The sequence below is a fragment of the Mixophyes fleayi genome, chromosome 7, assembly GCF_038048845.1.
Source record: "Mixophyes fleayi isolate aMixFle1 chromosome 7, aMixFle1.hap1, whole genome shotgun sequence".
NCBI classification, from domain to species: Eukaryota; Metazoa; Chordata; class Amphibia; order Anura; family Limnodynastidae; genus Mixophyes; species Mixophyes fleayi.
The window spans coordinates 125,215,392-125,233,792 of NC_134408.1; the positions used below are offsets into that span (position 1 = coordinate 125,215,392).

Here is an 18,401-nt window from a genome sequence, read left to right on the forward strand (position 1 = left end):
GGCTATGGACCAGTGCATCTAGATAGCTAGCCCACCCAGTTCACATTAAAGAAATGTTTTTCGTTTCATTCCTGCAATGGTGCTTAGTTTAGCATTAAAGCGGTCTTATATTAATCATGACAGTGAAGGCACATCATGAATAGTCTTTATTAATGGGAACTTTTGTTTTTGAATGTTTTTTTTTTTTTTTTAAATTTGACAAATTTGCCCCTAGAATTTGGCTTCCTCACGGAGAAGTCCTTTTGCAGAGTGGAAAGGGCTGCGCACCCCACAACACAGCAAGAAATACCTCCAAAAATGCCCCCTTTCCATATCTTTCTCATTTCAATATTCTCGCTTTGAAAAAGAAAAACTTGTGCTCCCACTGCTCCAGCCAACTAGGCGTCTATTCCAATTGCTTTACTTAAAGATGGTAGTCCACCAGAAGCTAGCATAGCCAGGTACACACAAGATATCGGGGGACATGCCTGGCAGCATGAACACTGGACAAGAGGTAATTTAACTTATGGGACTGAATTTGCAGTTTTGGGTGGAATTATTCTTCCATATCCAAATATTCTCAAAACACGTTATATATGTAAGCCAAACTGGATTTTTCCCCCCCGAACATATATCCAGCTTTTACAAACATATTAATTCAGCCGCTAATTTTACAAACGTCATGTTATTTTGCATAAAAAGGGCGACATGTACATCAGAGTTTGGAAAAAACCATTACACAGCTCTTTAAGCTTTTAATCATTATTTACATCAGCTGTTGGTGTGGGAAGAACTTCCTGTGACACTAATCTCATGTGACCCTTCAGAGCCAATGTATTGGAAGCTGGCAGTTTAATGATGCCCCCTCAGGAGCACAATGAGTAAGCTCTTGTACGCAATTGGGATTTTACACTAATAGTCATAGATATTTATAGCTGCCCGAAAGATAGTTCAAGTGGTTATGTAAAAAGGTGAATATAGAAGAAACCAAACAACTTTAACACACATTAAATGTAATTTTTACTTAGTTTATGGTTTTCTGTTTAGAAATCTGTTTAATGTGAAGTGCTAGCAACAAGTACTCTTTAATACAGCAATAGGCAGCCTGATAAATCATGTATGTATCTCTCTAACCTTCAGAAGGGCCACACATTACACTTAATCTCTGTAATAAGTAAAAACAATACATGTAATGAAAAATAAGACACCTATCTGTAATAACATATCAGCAGGCTTTTTACACAAGTGTTACAAGCTATAACAAACAAATCTAATACAGCAGGAAAGCAGTGGGCTGAAGATGAAGGCTTCGAGGGCCCCTGTTGCCCATCTTTAATAGGATCACTAAATCAACTCACTTTGTATAAATTCCCATAACTTGACTTAAGGACCGTAGACTGTCTGACAATGCACTTACATTGCAGTAACATGCTAGCTATTGTTCTGTAATCAGTTAACAGAGAGGGGCCACTGTCCACCTTTTCTAATAGATTAATTGAAATTTTAGTGGTCCCTTTAAACTAATAATTTCCCATAGTGGATGCTCCTTCAGTAAACATGAAATAGCCCAACATACATGCAGGGATTGCCAGCACTATTTCACAACTGTTTAAGATGTAAGATCTTCCCGCCGTGCAGAAAATATTGGTGACTTTATAGACATCCGAATAAGGATTTGTTTCATCCATCATGTTAAGAGCAGAAAGGAACTTCTGAAATTACCCTTTAATTCAACCTCCCAAAGTGTCAGGGGCAATATTTATTTTTTAAATGACTAGAATACTTATTGGATTTATCCACTCCCTTACTTGCATACTGCTCCCTTGAGCATTAGTAGTGCACGGAAAACCAGGAAAGGACATGAATACTGGTAAATAATGCTTTTCTTTCTACAACAAATACCTGACATGAAATATATAAAATGACATTCATGTTAACAGTAAAAATAATTTAATTTTACATTTACTTACCTTGTATATCTGATAAGTAATCTCTTCTCCAGATTCTTCATTGTAAACTGTATATGTATGAATTACATTGCCAAATGGTTTAAAATTCACCTCCTTCTCCAGTAACGATAGGAAATCATCTGTACCACAGCAAAATCCCGGGGGCATAATTTCACGGATTTTGCATTCAACATCATCCGCCTATTAATGAGATATAGAACTTATTGTCAACAACATAACAAGGTCTTCTAAAGCAGTGCTGCCCAGTACAATATTATTTAAACAACTGTCATACAGTAGAGTCTGTCAGGGACAGAGAGAGAGAGACACACACAAAAACCAAAGCTCTGGTGGGCTGTAATCAGGCCCTGGGGCCGCCAATTGGGAGCGCTGCTCTAAAGATAAAAACGTCTACACTGGGTATAGCACTACACCCGCTACACCACAACCCCATCTATAACATTATAAAAATCTGATTCCATATGGTATTAAATAACTTTCGTCCTGAAATTCTTACGTCCATCCGGACTCCTGTTTACAATAAGATATCTGCCTCCCCCGCTTATTCTCCAATTGCTATAAATACAATGGGCTTAATTAGTTTAAGGTATAAAAAGACTTAACTTTGTTCAGGTTGGAAAATAAGTGAGAAAATCAGTAACAGTATTATCACCATGTTAAATATACAGTAGCTTGCATTATAAAGATCCCCTTTCATATAAAGAAATTCAGCTAAAGGGATGTTCATTTGTAGGTGTCCCACCATTACTAACTGTCTGCCCAAAGGACATTGTGAAAAGGCAGGGATGTAATTGGTGTGAAGACTAACATGGCTGTCTAAGCAGCTTGAGGTGAAAGATATAGCTGTTCTTATAGCGGTCCCATAACTTTCTGGTCACCTAACTTTATTGTGATGCACAACGACTAGCCTGAAGCTGGTTACATGGCCACTGAACTCATGTTTGGTTATTGTGAATACAATAGTAAACAACTTATTCTAACAGGAGACCCCACCTAACTCCTTAAGTTATTGGTAAAGACAGTAACCTGTAACAATGGAGAATCTGAGCTCTTCCAGGTATACTACCTCTACAATTACTCCATCCAACACATCATCCCTACGTCAAAGACTTCAAACAGTCAGCAACCTCTTCCACCATACTCCCCTGGCTTCAAACTAGCACTGAGACTAGAGAGTCACTTTGACAGTATGCTATAGGGGCTCAGGTTAAAGGGTTATCTATAAGCAGAACATTTTAAATCAGCGTTGATGGTTACTGGTATCTTTTTATACTTTTAACTTGAAGTAAATAAGTTACGCGCAGGGTTTCTAAAAAAAAGTGTTCGGGGCATACTTAAATTATCCAGAAAAAGAAAACAGCGTCAATAGCATTTAAAAGGGCCAATTCAATTGGCTGCGTTATTCAGGAAAATAACACGGCCTGCGCACTATTACCATTACTATGGTAATTTTAAAACTGATTTTTGCTCACAGCCCTGTGAGACGCAAGCATAAATCTGCATTAAAATGATCGAAGAAAGGGTAATACTGTGCAGGGCGCATTATTCATAGCATAACGTGGCCCAATTGAATCCCCCAAAGCGTGTTTCTCATTAGTAGTTAACATATGATAACTTGTGTGTGAGAATTTCTAAACTTGACAATGGGGTATGTAAAATGTCTCTATATTCTATATGTTTACATGCATCTAGGCTACTAATTCCACCCCAAATTACATTTTATTTTGATTGGAAGCGAGATATATGGATAGGAAACTCACAGGGTGAAGGGGCCTTGACAACCCCAAACAAGCACTGCCCAAATCAGTAGAGGGTCTATTAGAACCATTGGGGGACCTCCTAACACCAAGAACACTAGCTGCCAATTTTGTTTTATTTCACTTAATTCCACATAAAATTGTGTTTACACAATTTGCATTAGGCTAGGTACACACTGGAGGATTTTAAGCCAAGTCACCCGATAAACGACCGCTCGCCCACATATCGGATCAGTGCGTATACTTGCACAATGAACGACAGGTGATTTCAAGTTTCAAAGTGCTGAATGTTGTTTCATTTGGTTGGTCGTACTGTTTAATAATCTCATTCACCTTCCGATCATGTAGGGTGTATGCACTCAGGATCACGATCTCCATAGAGTTTACAGGGTCATGGTCTTTTCAGCCGATGACGGCAATGAACATGTCCTGGTGACTAAATGTAGAGAGGGCTGTAGATGAAATAGTTTGTTTGTTTGCTCTGAGACTGAAAGTTTTGTTTCAGAGTCACAGAAGCCAACGAAATTCATAAGGACACGTGGATAGCTATAACAAGGCGGTTAATAAGTGCAACAGGAAGGAATGAATGCATATTGTGCCGTCATTCTCTAAACAACTATAGGACCAGATGCAGAGCTCAGGTACGAAGGTAAATAGTGTGTATGCATGTACAGCCCGACCGATCGGACCTTCAGTCATAGGTACAATCGTTGTAGATAACAGATTAGTCGGAAAATTCTTCAGTGTGTACCTAGCCTAAGCCTTTAGCTTATTCAGGTTCTATATCTTGCTCCCATTGGCTACAATACTTCTCATACAATATTAAAATGACAAATTTTTTCTATTACGAGTTGAAATGGTAGCAAATATATCCATTAAAATCACTAAATCAAGATAAAAACACTTGCGTTTGCTAGTAGATGCCCAGTTCTGTAACAACCATCGGAAACAAAGCCACCCACAGCAACACATTGGAGAACAGATAACCAACCATACATAAAATCTGCAAATGTCTATTTCTTCCTAAGCAAAAAACAAATAAAGTTTTCATGTCTGCCTATAATTTCTCTGTTAAGATCGTCAGACCATTACTTTAAGATACCGGAAATCTATTCTGCCATAAAATGGCACATAGGCAGGGGAGTATAAGAATTTTTTTTTAGACCAAAAAAACCAAAAACCTCACAAGTTTTATTACAAACCCACTTAAAAAGAAGTATTAACGGATTCTTAGTGTCGCCCTCTTCCAGCAAGGACAGGTGCGATTTTGCTTTGGTGACAAAGGGGAACGTGCAAGTACATAACAGAGCAAGGATTAAAAAGGTTAAAAGAGAAAAGAAAAACTCCCCAAAAGCTTGTCGAATAGAATTTTGTATTAAAAATGACAAAATGTGTTTCGGGAAACTGCAGTGTAAGTCAAGATCACCAATTTAGGATTACAAGGAATTACAAGTTCTGAAAACAGTTGTTTTTATGCAGATTTACAACAATAAAAGAGGAAATCCTCTCAGACAAACCGTAATCAGAGATTAGACGTAAGCTTGTTAAACAAGCTCCATCTCCCTGTAGACTGTTAGCTGAGCAGACTCCATATTCTTTTTACAAATCCCCCAAGGCCACTTGAATGAATACATTTACTACTTATCTTAAACCATGAATATTTGATGAACTTTCACAATAACATATTACTGCTTCTCACCAGGCAATAAAACATAATGAATTGGTCTCAACTTAACAAAAAAATGTGCCCCCCTCAATGCAGTCCCTAAAAGCCTAGCAGTACATGGAACAAAATGAGCTTGCACCTTATTCAGGCACTCTCTGTTCTCACTCTGTATAGGAGGGCAGTTAGACAATGGAGCCAGGTTTTTACTCAATGGAGTCTACATCGCGTTCAGCTGAAATGTTTGTATTGTATCTATTTCCACAAGGACTGACACAAGAACACTCTGTGTTCACTTACCAAGAAACCCTTTCACACCGTTTACATGCATGATGAGTATTAGTTCAAAACCCACACTCTTACTGCTTGGCATTCAAACAGGGAAATTAAGATGCTTAGGACAAAAATACGCTACAAAAGGCTAATACAACATGCTACTAATTCCTGTCCTTTCAGCCATTATCCCCTAGTTGAGGCAATGCACCTGCAGATGAATGGCACTTACATAGGCATTCAGTTACCCCTGTAAGTTGCTGGCGGAGAAAGGGCAGACACGCTTTCCCTCTGCAAATTCTGCCCATTTTCTTATTACAGGAGTGGGGACAATAGTCTGCCAACCAATGACCCTGTACTTTTTATTTGAGCGAACATTTCAAAGACTAGTCATTTGTCGTCTTTGTTTGTGCAATCTACAAGGTGCATTGATGTAATCATATCACACATACTTGTGTCTATTTTAATTCTCCTCACATTAGAATTGTACTAATTATTTCACAACGTTACTGTGCCATTCACAGATCTAAAAGCTGATAAAAGTGTTCTGTGTCAATAGAGACCTAGATCTAATAAAGGGCTTTGCAAAACTTTTCCTTTCTACTCCTTCAAGTTCACTACATAGAACAGACATTGCTGTAGTACAGACCGGACACATCAGTCCTTGCTGCCCATAAGATAAACTTTGAAACTTTAGCAGTATCTCCTGTACATATTCTCTGACATGCCAATATTAATAAGGTGCCTACATTTCTCAATATAAGCCTAACAATGCATACAAATATTACAAGGAAAGAGGAACTATACAAGACAGTTTTGATATAAACAACAAAGACAAAATCCCAAATATATTAAACACTATCTGGTATAAGTAATATAAAATCCAATAATCAAAGTGGGTAATAAGTATAGTAAAAGAAACTACATGTTTTCCTGATGTGATGACATCAGAACTCACCGATTATATAAATATTAACTCGAGATTATAAGTACAAAATATTGCTTATTTTGTTTGGACCCTTAATAAACAAATCTATGTTCAGTCATTTTTTTAATATCTTGGATTTTCTTTTCTTGTTTGTCTTTCTACTGTTTCAAATGCTTACAAATAATAAATAATCAAACAAATAAAAAAATAAATTAAATAAACATTTTGGAGTGGAGAAAAGGACCAAGTAAATGTGAATAATGTAGTAAGAAAATTGTCATTTCATGACTTGTAATTTTGTAGGCATTGAAAACATTGGGAAGGCAAATGTGATAAGAAATTCTAGGATATTAATTTAAAATAATGATAAAATGAACAGAATAAATAAGTTTTTAATTATAACATATTTTCACTACTATTGGAAAATAAGGCAAAACTTTGTAGGAGATGTTATATACCGAGTTAACAAATTAAACATTTTTAGCATATTAGTGCAGCGAAGTATGAAATACTTGGTATAGATGCATAGGAGAGTCAATCTGATGTAAAACTTGGAATAAAGTAAAGAACACTGATATAGGAAGATGTGCAAATAATTGTTGGGTTATTGAGGGTCTGTAGACGCAGATGACAAAACGTATGGACTGTTGTTACAGAAGACTGACAAGTGGCTGTCCATTTCTGGCTGCTCGATACATCTGGTGCCCATGTCAAAACCATGGCAAATTATGACAATTGCTGTATCAAATTTAGGTCCTTAGTTTAGGGTAGTGTTACGGTGTTGGATGGATCCAAATTCAGCACTGTGTTGGAAGACTCCATTGAAAAGGGATTTTTCAATTAACCGTGAGGATGAGTTGATGGATGTAGGAGACAAGTGCAAGCATGAAACAGACACTGAGAGGACGATGATTAGGCAAAGTTGAAACAGATGACAACATGGAATATTTACACATCTACAACACTCATGTTGTGTTACTCAAGCTGTAACAATCTGCAAACAGCAAACCAGAGTAACTGACAGAAAGGGCTGAAGTCAGAGCAGGCAGCAGACCAGAATGTCCTAAAGTCAGTACAGGCGGCAACAGAGTAATCATTGAACTAGCAGGGTCACAACATGAAACGACTAGAGCACTAACATAAGGGTACCAAACATTATAACTGGCAATGAGTGAACGACACTAGGAGCCTAACAAACCCTCCAGAACCGATCCAAAACAGCAAATTAGTCCAGACCTCACAATGCTAATAAATATTTAGCAGCTGAGCCAGAGGGTGTCAAGGAAACCAAGTACACAGTTTAAATATGCTGGGATGCAGTGGAATTCCTGCTTCTACCACTGTTTCTGTCCCAACTTCTGGTCATAATCCTGACAATTCAGATTAACGAATTCACAAATATCTTAAAAAACAAAATCAACTCAGCGCATTTTACTATAATCTATGAAGAAGAAAAACCACCAACTCCTTTTATGGTCTATATTAGAATCTGCAAAGTTCCCTTTATCACTTGTTTTCATTATTCCTTATAAGTATTGCCTGATTTATTAGTTTTATCAGTTACCCTCAATTTTCTGTTTATTGTGGAACAAGTGCTATGGCACTCTCAGGAACCTGTATTCTCATATGCTCACCATAATGTAAGCATTACATTATGTTGTACCCCAAGAACACGGCCCCTGTACAACCCAATCACACCCTGAGGTTCTATCGGCAGCAAACTATAATACATAAAGCATTTTGAACAAGCCTTACCTCTGAAAGGTACACTGAAGAGATTGTTCCTCACACACACCCATATGCAACATCATTCATCCACCCACATACATATAGACATACACAGATGTAAATGTATTGGGCTCTTCTGGTATACCATCTGGCACTGTTCAGTATAATATTCTAGCGATTTGGAGTCTTTATTATATCCTGTAATATTTTGGGTAACTACATACTGGTCATTGTCATGTAGGATATGTTGAATTATGATTTTAAGGAACCGTAATGCACAGAGTATATGCACAAACAGAGCCACACCCACAAATTTGCATATCTTAAAATGATTTGTGGCTTGCAAAAGTTTTTCTAAGCCTTGCTCAAAGGGGTGGGGGGGCTGGTATCACAGAACGGGTTTGTAAGGGGCTGAAGTAATTGAGTGGGCGAAATGTCTGACCTGGCAATACTCAAAGACTCAGTTGGGGGTATGTCTGTCCATTGGCAAAACGTGTGCTATGCGTGTAATGCCCTCACATGGCTAAAGTTCCAAGAATCCAGGTAAGCGTCTTGGGAGGAAGAGGATGTTATCCCATATGAGGGTGATGTGTAAAATTGCGGTTGAAAGATTAAATTTAAAGATGAATGTTTTATTTGTTTACATATTTAAACCCTTTAATGCCCCCCCCCAAAAAAAAAACAGAAAAATTTCTCACCAACAAGATAAAGGGCAATTTACAAGATTTTGACATGCTCCAAAAATCTATTTCTTTTTACCACAATTAAAAACACAAAAAAAACACACCTTTCCACTAGAACAGAATTTTACATCTCACCTTAAGTTATAATAATAAATAATATGTTTTTTCATTTCCTGTCTCAGTATGTCCAACACCAAAATTAAGCCAAGGCAACAAACATTTGTCTGGACTTCCCCCATTAATAACATAAAAGTACCATTTCCACATCATGTATGACCAGCACAGCCCCCAAACAGTAGTGTAAAAATTAAACCATGAAAGATAAATCATGGTACACAAGTTATTTTTGTTCTATTTTCTATAAGTAGACAGTCTAAAAATCAATGTTGAAGCTTTCATAATTATAACTACATTGCTGAAAATATGAGGCAAAAACTTTACCAGAAATATTTTGCAGTTAAGCATAAGCAATGAACAGAAAGTATTCAATATATAAAACCAATTGTGCTGTATGTCTGATATACATACATATTATTCTCCAGGCACAATGGCCAAAATAGTAATGATCGAAATAAAGTAGAAACATAAAAACATTAAACAGACAATAGGGTGCAGCAAAGGTAGATCACCAATTTTAGACAGGTGATTAGATTTTAAAATAGGAGAAAAAGTTGGACTACACACTAAAATAACCTAGGCTGCCACCTTTCAGGTGGCCCAAATGTCCAGAGTTTTGGTCACCCTGCACGCAGTCAGGGATAGTTGCACGTCACACTGACAGGTAATACAGCAATGCTATCTCACTCTCATTAACGATAGGGAATGCTGCCAAATAGCGAACAGGCCAAGGTCCTTCCTTGCCCAAGGACACAAAATGAAAACTCATTAGCCAAGTCTGATGCCTAGGGTTGTGAGCTACAGAGGAGTAACTTGTATCAACTCTTAAGTGTCCTGACTTGTACTGGCAAGACCTTTGTTGGTGTCCCGCACAGATACATATAACAAAACCCTTATATATTTTAGTCACATGGGAATATTATGTCAGCATCCAGTTGGGGGGATTATTTAACATTAACAACATCGCTACATCTCACGATATGCCCTCCTTAATAAGATACATAAACATGCAGCAGTGGAAGTGCCTTAAAGGAGAGATACCCATTTAGAAAATACACCAATATAAAACTGAATCAAGTCTTAAAACCTAAGAACTGAAGGACGTTATGCTATTTAACAAGGGAAGCTTAATGCCATCAAATTGTTAAAACACTGATGTAGCCAGCTCAATATAAATAAATTAGAAACAATATAAATATAATCTAAGTAAAAATAACTTTTCATTTATCCATATACATTCTGTAACTGCTGGTGTCAGCTCAGTGGCTGACCAGGAATGATAGGAGGAGATTTATTACCTGGATGGATGCAACTTATTTAGTTCCATTTATAAACAGTGTTAAGATATCTTCTACGCCCCCCTTAATATTAGCAATGGGGTGGGTACAGGGCCGGATGCGGGTACGTTACGTCCAACATGCCTCAAAAATCAGAGCTAGCAACTAACCTGTGTAATACAGTCTATGGGCCTCATTTAAGAGATCCAAGCAATGCAATTTGGTCCTTTTTTTTTTTGCAACGCAAGGGGTGCAGATGCATTTGTTTTATACAGCAATTTACAGCTGTGCTAGGACACACCTCCTGCAAACTCTAAAGCTGTCTATGCATTTTAAGTGTCTGCAGTACAACATGGTTTTGCCAAAGTGCAAGTGATTTTTTTTTTTTTACTTTATTAATTCTAAATGTGGTCTAATATGTGCACATGAAATAAAGGTTAGGAAACAAGATGACTAAAGTACATTCTAAGTAAAATCAACAAATACCTCTACAAACTTCTTCACATTTCTACGCTGCTTAGTTTTAAAACGTCTATGTTAAATATTTTTTATTTAAATGCACTTAATACTAATCGGATTTTTAGTGTCATTTCCCCAACTACACAACTTAAATTTAAGAAAGAAGCTACGGAAATAAATATATATAACAGATCATATGCAGCTCACATGATATTATGTAAAATAATGAGGTGATTTACCTGGACACCCTCAAACTTGTCATCAACCTTAGCGCTGAACAGGACACGGAACATGGTAGACAAGTTCCCGGCAGTGTAGTACAGCTGCATCTGCAAACCTTTGTATCCAAAAGCCACCTCACTGAGGAGACAGAAAGAACAAATTACTGGAAATAATTTTATGGGCAACAGACGACATTGAACTCCCAAACTATTTTGAAAGTGCTCCTGAATCTGCTGTCCTTGTTTTACAGCAAAAATCATAAACATGACCGCACTGAAAAATACCACTATGGTTTAATACTCCAGTGCCGATATCGGATTAATTAGGATTTGAAGGAATACGAAATCATTTTACAAAAAGATTCTGCCGAATAATTAACCAATAACCATAATTTGCATATTGAAATTCTGCAGGAAGTGTCTAACTGATAAATAGTAACTATCCTGTACATAAAAATCACAAGGAAATCAGCATTTGGTCATCTTGAACCTTGCTGAAAATCCCCATCAGGAGCCTAGATCCTAGACTTTCCATATTTTTTCTCACATTGTCTTGATAGATTAAGGGAACTAATATTTCTAGTTAACTTCCTATGACCTCATATATATATTACTTACTCATCTCCAAAGAGCTGGTGACTGAATTCAGGGTTAAAGGTCATGCTGTCATCATCAATGTCTTCTTGGAAACGTACTAGAGGAACAATACAAGAACAGACATTTAAATTGAGTACATTACAAAGAGGAATCTAGGAAAATGTACATCTGTCCAGAATAAAGTCAAATCAAAATACGGTATAAAATTTCAAAAGTAGAGAAATGAGCTACATCCTAACAACAGACTTCACATTTTGATTATACTTAAGAGTCACTGCCCCCCCCCCCCAAAAAAAAACTTTAGATAATGTTGAAGTCTTTCCAGAAGAGTTATTAAAGCAATCTTTGTCCACTCTTCAAAAGAGAGGAGGCAGGAAGATATTATGCATGTTACATAGAGAAAAAATATTTCATCATCATCAGCTATTTATATAGCACCACTAATTCCGCAGCTTCTCACAGAGACCTTATTTACATCAGTCCCTGCCCCATTGGAGCTTAGAGTCTAAATTCCATAAGATACACACAGAAAAATACTAGGGTCAATTTGATAGCAGCCAATTAACCTACTAGTATGGTTTTTGGAGTGTGGGAGGAAACTATTAGAAGAACAATGCTTGGATCCATATCATCCAGGGCCTGTATTGGGGAAAGGCCATTAAACATCACAACTCAAAGTGAAGGGCTATGGGGCAGCAATCAAATAAATGCAATGAACAACACTAGCTGCAAATATAAGATGTTAGTTGTTTTTAAGCGCATAAAATGTCAACAATAAATGTCACCCGATAGAAAATATTAATCATGTGATAAACAGTAATATACTTCTGTAATGCTACAAAAAAGGCCTTGTGGTGATCAGATACGTAAAACTGGCCTTCTGGTCCTTGGAATTACCAAAATGTTAGAAAATACGCAACGACCAAACACAACAGGCTTAAATGGTGAGCGTGTACAGAGAGATCAACAACCCACACACCTCAATATTATTTACCTAATACATTCATTCTGATAGACAAATTCTTAACAGATCTACATAGAAAGTCACAGCCTAAGACAGCAATAGGTAAACTGATATACTTCAGGAACCACATGGTCGGCTCTCTAACCTGCAAAGGGCTGTACATTACCCTTAATCTCAGTAATAAGTTAAAACAATACATTTAATCAAAGAAAGCAACACAAGTGTAATAACATATCAGCAGATATTTTACACAACTCACCTAATTTCAGTTTAATTGCTTCATTTGTGTTACACTTGTACTCAGCCAACTTCTTCTCCATAGCACTGAGACCTACCGAAGAAAAGATATACAACATTACAATATGTCCAAGGGAAACTATAAAGAAAATGGTTCAATGTAATAAACTACATGTCGGAAGACAGAAAACAAAGAATATGGTTTCTCATTTTATTTAGGTATAAAAAGGAAAAAACAGATGTTGGAAAGAAAAATTGGTCTTTCATCAGTGCAAATAAATCATCCATTTAGCTAAAAACATTAGGTCTCATTTAGCGATAGGGCGCAAATCCAGGTAAAGTGGGCAAATTTGCACCAGGACAAACCATGTTGTGATGCAGGGGGTGAAAACGCAAATTTGATTTAATTTAATTGCATTTATTTTTTGCATGCTGAGAAAATACTGCATTATTTTGCATATCGAAAACGGAAACTGGGTAGCTTTTATTTTTTAATACTGAAATGTAGAGTTGAGCTAGGACCCCGCACCCCAACTCTAAATTTGTCAACAGATTTTAAAATTTGCAATGCAACAAGATTCTGCAAAGGTGGAAAATTGAAGCATACGATCCTTAAATGCATATACTAGTGTGCTTCATTGATCCCTGTGAACTTCCTTCTCCACCATATCTTGTTTCTCCATTCCCTAAAATGCCCATAAGATGGCGAGAGCAAGGGTGTGCCTAGGCACTCTGCTTCCGGAGGCTGCAATGGAAGTGGGGTCCTTCTTATTCATTACACAAACTACTGTAAACATTTGTATATGGGTTGCGTGCACGTAAAAGACAAACATTGCATATCTTGGGCATTTACAGATTTACCAGCAAGGTAAATACCACTACCATATACACATGGGCCTCAGGAAGCTGCCATTTTTAAATAAAATCCCAAAAAATTCAATTAAAGAATGAAAAATAAATAGGTATTTGCAGCATCTGCAGGATAAGTTCATGGCAGCTTCATACCAGCAAGAATTTGGAGGTTATATTACCCTCCAGTCTACTTTACAAATATGACTACAAATATGACTATGGTCTAATGATAATTGGGGCGAAGTAATGTGTTATGGGTTTTCCACCAGACAATATATCCATCTATATTAATAAAATGAGGCTACATTAACTCTCATAATGTAAGTGTCTGTTTTTTTTTTCAATACATGTTTTCCCTTTGTAACCAGGACTTTTCTATAAATGCAAACCTCCATCCCTATAGGCTTTCTTCCCTCCTACTATAGAACAGAAAACTACAGATCCCTGCATTACTTTGAATCCGCAGTAGTCACACCGGGGGCCAATTACAATACAGCTCTGGGGCATGCTCAAGAGCCAGTTTCAGAGCTCAGAAACAGCTAGTAGAGGAGGGATTTCATGCACACACATTCGGGGCACATACCTGGTACACATACCATATTGGCAAAAGTACCAAAGTGGCGGTGGGGGAGAGAAAGTATTGTGAAGACTGAATTGAACATGAGCTCATAATTGATTAAATTTATTTTTACATTTACTCATATTAGAAACAGTACTCAAATCAAATGAATAACTCCCCTTACACAGGACGCCATCCATTGAAGCTCCAAGTGCTGCCCATTGCAGACATTTTTTCCTATGGTTCATCTTACAGCTCCAACCAAAAACCAGGTCTGTTGTGACCCTTTGAAGAAGGGAGGGGAAGAGTGAGCAGAAAATGTGGCTCCTGCTCAACCACCTACCGTGAGTTTGGTGAAATTATTTAGTGCTGGGTATTTAACATGTTAGTTATTTGCTGGGTTTATTATACCCAGTAGTAAACCCACACACATACCCTGCAGAACCTTACTGCTGGTGGCAGAGTGTTATCCCGCCACCCTCCCAGCACACATGTAAACTGTCGGAAAGTTGGGGGTGGGGGGATGATATTGAAAAGTGTAATGTAAGCCAGAATGATGATATCCATGCATGCAACCAGCTGATGCCAAGTAGCCTTTTTTTTTTTTTTTAGGGTGTCGGCAGCATGTAGAAGGCAGTGCTAGAAAATGGTAGCAACCGCCTTCATTCTTGGTTGCCGATTATATATTTCAGAATTATTACTGAATGTGCTAGGTTAACTCCGTTCTCTAGCTTCCCGAAAGTCATTTAAATTATATTATTTGTTTCCAATATACTAATTTTAAGCCAATTCCATAAGTGTTCTGCCATTCAAAACAAGTTGTTTTTTTTTTTTTTAGTATTCTAAATATTTATAGTGCTGTTCTTGTTTAAGATATTTTGACCCTAATTCTATGCACCCAGACACTTAATGCAGGCTGAAAACACATTATTGTTGTCAGTGCTTATCCTTACCAGTGTAAATCTGTTATCTAGCACAGTGACTCCCCAAACTTTGTGATCCTATGACTACATGTGACCACTTCATGGGACATACAAATATTAAAATGTTGTAATAAAGAACTACAAAAGAATGAAAAAACAGTACAATTAAAAACTAAAAAAAGATTTTAATGTGAAAATAAATAATAGCCATTGTATATATTAAAATTCTTTTAAAGGCTTTCTCTTTTCCAATGGAAAAAAAAAAAGAGAAAACATTTGGCATCTCTATATTTAGGGGAAGAACCCAGCTGAATAATGTATATACAGGGAAAAATATTTTTAAGCAATTAATCTGTATATGAATTGCTACTGTAATTGGTGAGCCCTTGAGAAATCCCCCCTCCTACACCAAGACAAAAACCCCTTCACCAGTAGCTTAATGCTGCTATCATAAGGAAGTGACCCGCTATTGCACTAACACAGCAGTTTTCCAAGGATTTTTAGTGAATCGCAGCTTTATAAATAGACCCCTGAACTACATGTTTAGACATCATTAATGACACTACTGTGTTTTATTGTGGTAAGAACACTGAACAGTATATGGGGGGGAAAAAGAAGGTTCATTGTCTGAAAAAAAAAAACATAAAAAACAAACATAAAAACCCCAAAATTGCACAAAACTGGGAGCAAGACCATACCAATTCAATGGGGGCAGAGCCAGATTGATAAAGTACTAGTTCTTGCGCACTGAGTGTAAAAGAAAAATGTATATTTAGACATTATATTTATATAGTGACAGCATATTCCGAAGAACTTTACAATTGGAAATAAGCCAATCAGAACTGGCACCTGTCATATGCACATGCTGTTATATTTCAGACATGATGCATGATTTGCTTACCATTACATTTGAAAGTTATGACATTTATTAGGTGTAACTTAAAAACAAAACACCCATAACTGGAAAACCCTGGTGAAAGGATGAGGAATGTTATGTAATGTTAACAGATCAGCCATGTAGAGCCTGACACATGATGCATTGCTTTTCATGCATTCTATTCTATACACACAAGCAGTATTCTAGATCACACAGACAGTATTCTAGATCACTAATGGAAGCCAAGCAGCATGTGTGCATCATGTGTGTGTCTGGCTTTACACGGCTTATCTGGTATCACTATGAGGATGAGAAGATGCGGCAGTGATCCTGGGCCTATAATGTCCCAGCAGGCTGCCAGCACACACAGTTACAGACCCCATGATAGTATGTTACCAGCAGGCAGAGGGCTGCCAGCACACACTTACAGACTCCTCTGATAGTATGTTACCAGCAGGCAGAGGGCTGTCAGCACACAGTTACAGACCCCATGATAGTATGTTACCAGCAGGCAGAGGGCTGTCAGCAGACAGTTACAGACCCCATGATAGTATGTTACCAGTAGGCAGAGGGCTGTCGGCAGACAGTTATATACCCCATGATAGTATGTTACCAGCAGGCAGAGGGCTGTCAGCAGACAGTTATACACCCCATATTAGTATGTTACCAGCAGGGAGAGGGCTGTCAGCAGACAGTTACAGACCCCATGATAGTATGTTACCAGCAGGCAGAGGGCTGCCAGCACAGTTACATACCCCATGATAGTATGTTACCAGCAGGCAGAGGGCTGGCAGCACACAGTTACAGACCCCTCTGATAGTATGTTACCAGCAGGCAGAGGGATGCCAGCACACAGTTACATACCCCATGATAGTATGTTACCAGCAGGCAGAGGGATGCCAGCACACAGTTACATACCCCATGATAGTATGTTACCAGCAGGCAGAGGGCTGTCAGCAGACAGTTATATACCCCATGATAGTATGTTACCAGCAGGGAGAGGGCTGTCAGCAGACAGTTACAGACCCCATGATAGTATGTTACCAGCAGGCAGAGGGCTGCCAGCACAGTTACATACCCCATGATAGTATGTTACCAGCAGGCAGAGGGCTGTCAGCACACAGTTACAGACCCCATGATAGTATGTTACCAACAGGGAGAGGGCTGTCAGCACAGTTATATACCCCATGATAGTATGTTACCAGCAGGCAGAGGGCTGGCAGCACACAGTTACAGACCCCTCTGATAGTATGTTACCAGCAGGCAGAGGGCTGCCAGCACACAGTTACATACCCCATGATAGTATGTTACCAGCAGGCAGAGGGATGCCAGCACACAGTTACATACCCCATGATAGTATGTTACCAGCAGGCAGAGGGCTGTCAGCAGACAGTTATATACCCCATGATAGTATGTTACCAGCAGGCAGAGGGCTGCCAGCACAGTTACAGACCCCATGATAGTATGTTACCAGCAGGCAGAGGGCTGTCAGCACACAGTTACAGACCCCATGATAGTATGTTACCAGCACACAGTTACAGTATATTACCAGCAGTTACTCAGCACACTATGTATTTGGCGGGAGAGGGGCAGGTGGACTCAGTGGCGGGAGTCAGGGGTAGATTACACGGGAGTTAGGGGCAGACTACATCTCCAGCACGGATCACACGTAACGCGGTAGTTCCGGTCTCTGCCCTGGTATCTCCGTTTCCATTACCCCCTCATCCCTCGTCATCTTCCCCTGCAACTTACCCGCCATGTCCGCTCATCTGCCGGAGTGTCAGCCTGGCAGAGCGAATCAACCCGCGCGTTCAGTCCCACGCGTCACATTGTGACGTGTTTCCGCTTCCCACGCCCGCTTGTTTACAAATCACAGAGAGGGAGAGCCTCACAGGCCCTCCAGCTGTCAGTGCTGCCCAGTAACATCCTGGCATCATCTAAAGGCTGACAGGACTTACTGACACTTGTAGTTCCACACCAGCTGGGGAGTCACTGGCTGCCTATATTCCCCTGTACAGCATAGTGACCCCACAGTATAGTCCCCTGTACAGCATAGTGACCCCACAGTATAGTCCCCTGTACAGTATAGTGACCCCACAGTATAGTCCCCTGTACAGCATAGTGACCACCCAGCATAGTCCCCTGTACAGCATAGTGACCCCACAGTATAGTCCATGTACAGTATAGTGACCACACAGTATAGTCCCCTGTACAGCATAGTGACCCCACAGTATAGTCCATGTACAGTATAGTGACCACACAGTATAGTCCCCTGTACAGCATAGTGACCCCACAGTATAGTCCATGTATAGTATAGTGACCACACAGTATAGTCCC

At 38.7% G+C, this 18,401-nt stretch overlaps 1 protein-coding gene across 2 annotated transcripts in view; it reads right to left on the reverse strand.

Moving 5' to 3' along the window:
* Nucleotides 1–17,922, reverse strand: part of HAT1 (histone acetyltransferase 1) — a 38,403-nt gene extending 20,481 nt beyond the window's left edge. The window contains exons 1-5 of one of the 2 annotated variants that reach the window (XM_075180641.1): nt 17,817–17,922; nt 12,876–12,947; nt 11,674–11,749; nt 11,074–11,194; nt 1,950–2,129 (exon numbers count right to left, since the gene is read on the reverse strand). In XM_075180641.1, the coding sequence (XP_075036742.1) occupies nt 1,950–2,129; nt 11,074–11,194; nt 11,674–11,749; nt 12,876–12,947; nt 17,817–17,823 (456 nt within the window). In that variant the 5' untranslated portion in view covers nt 17,824–17,922. Of the gene's footprint in view, nt 1–1,949; nt 2,130–11,073; nt 11,195–11,673; nt 11,750–12,875; nt 12,948–17,613; nt 17,637–17,816 lie in introns of those variants that run through there. The other variant, XM_075180642.1, reaches the window with a different exon arrangement.
* Nucleotides 17,923–18,401: the final 479 nt, after the last annotated feature.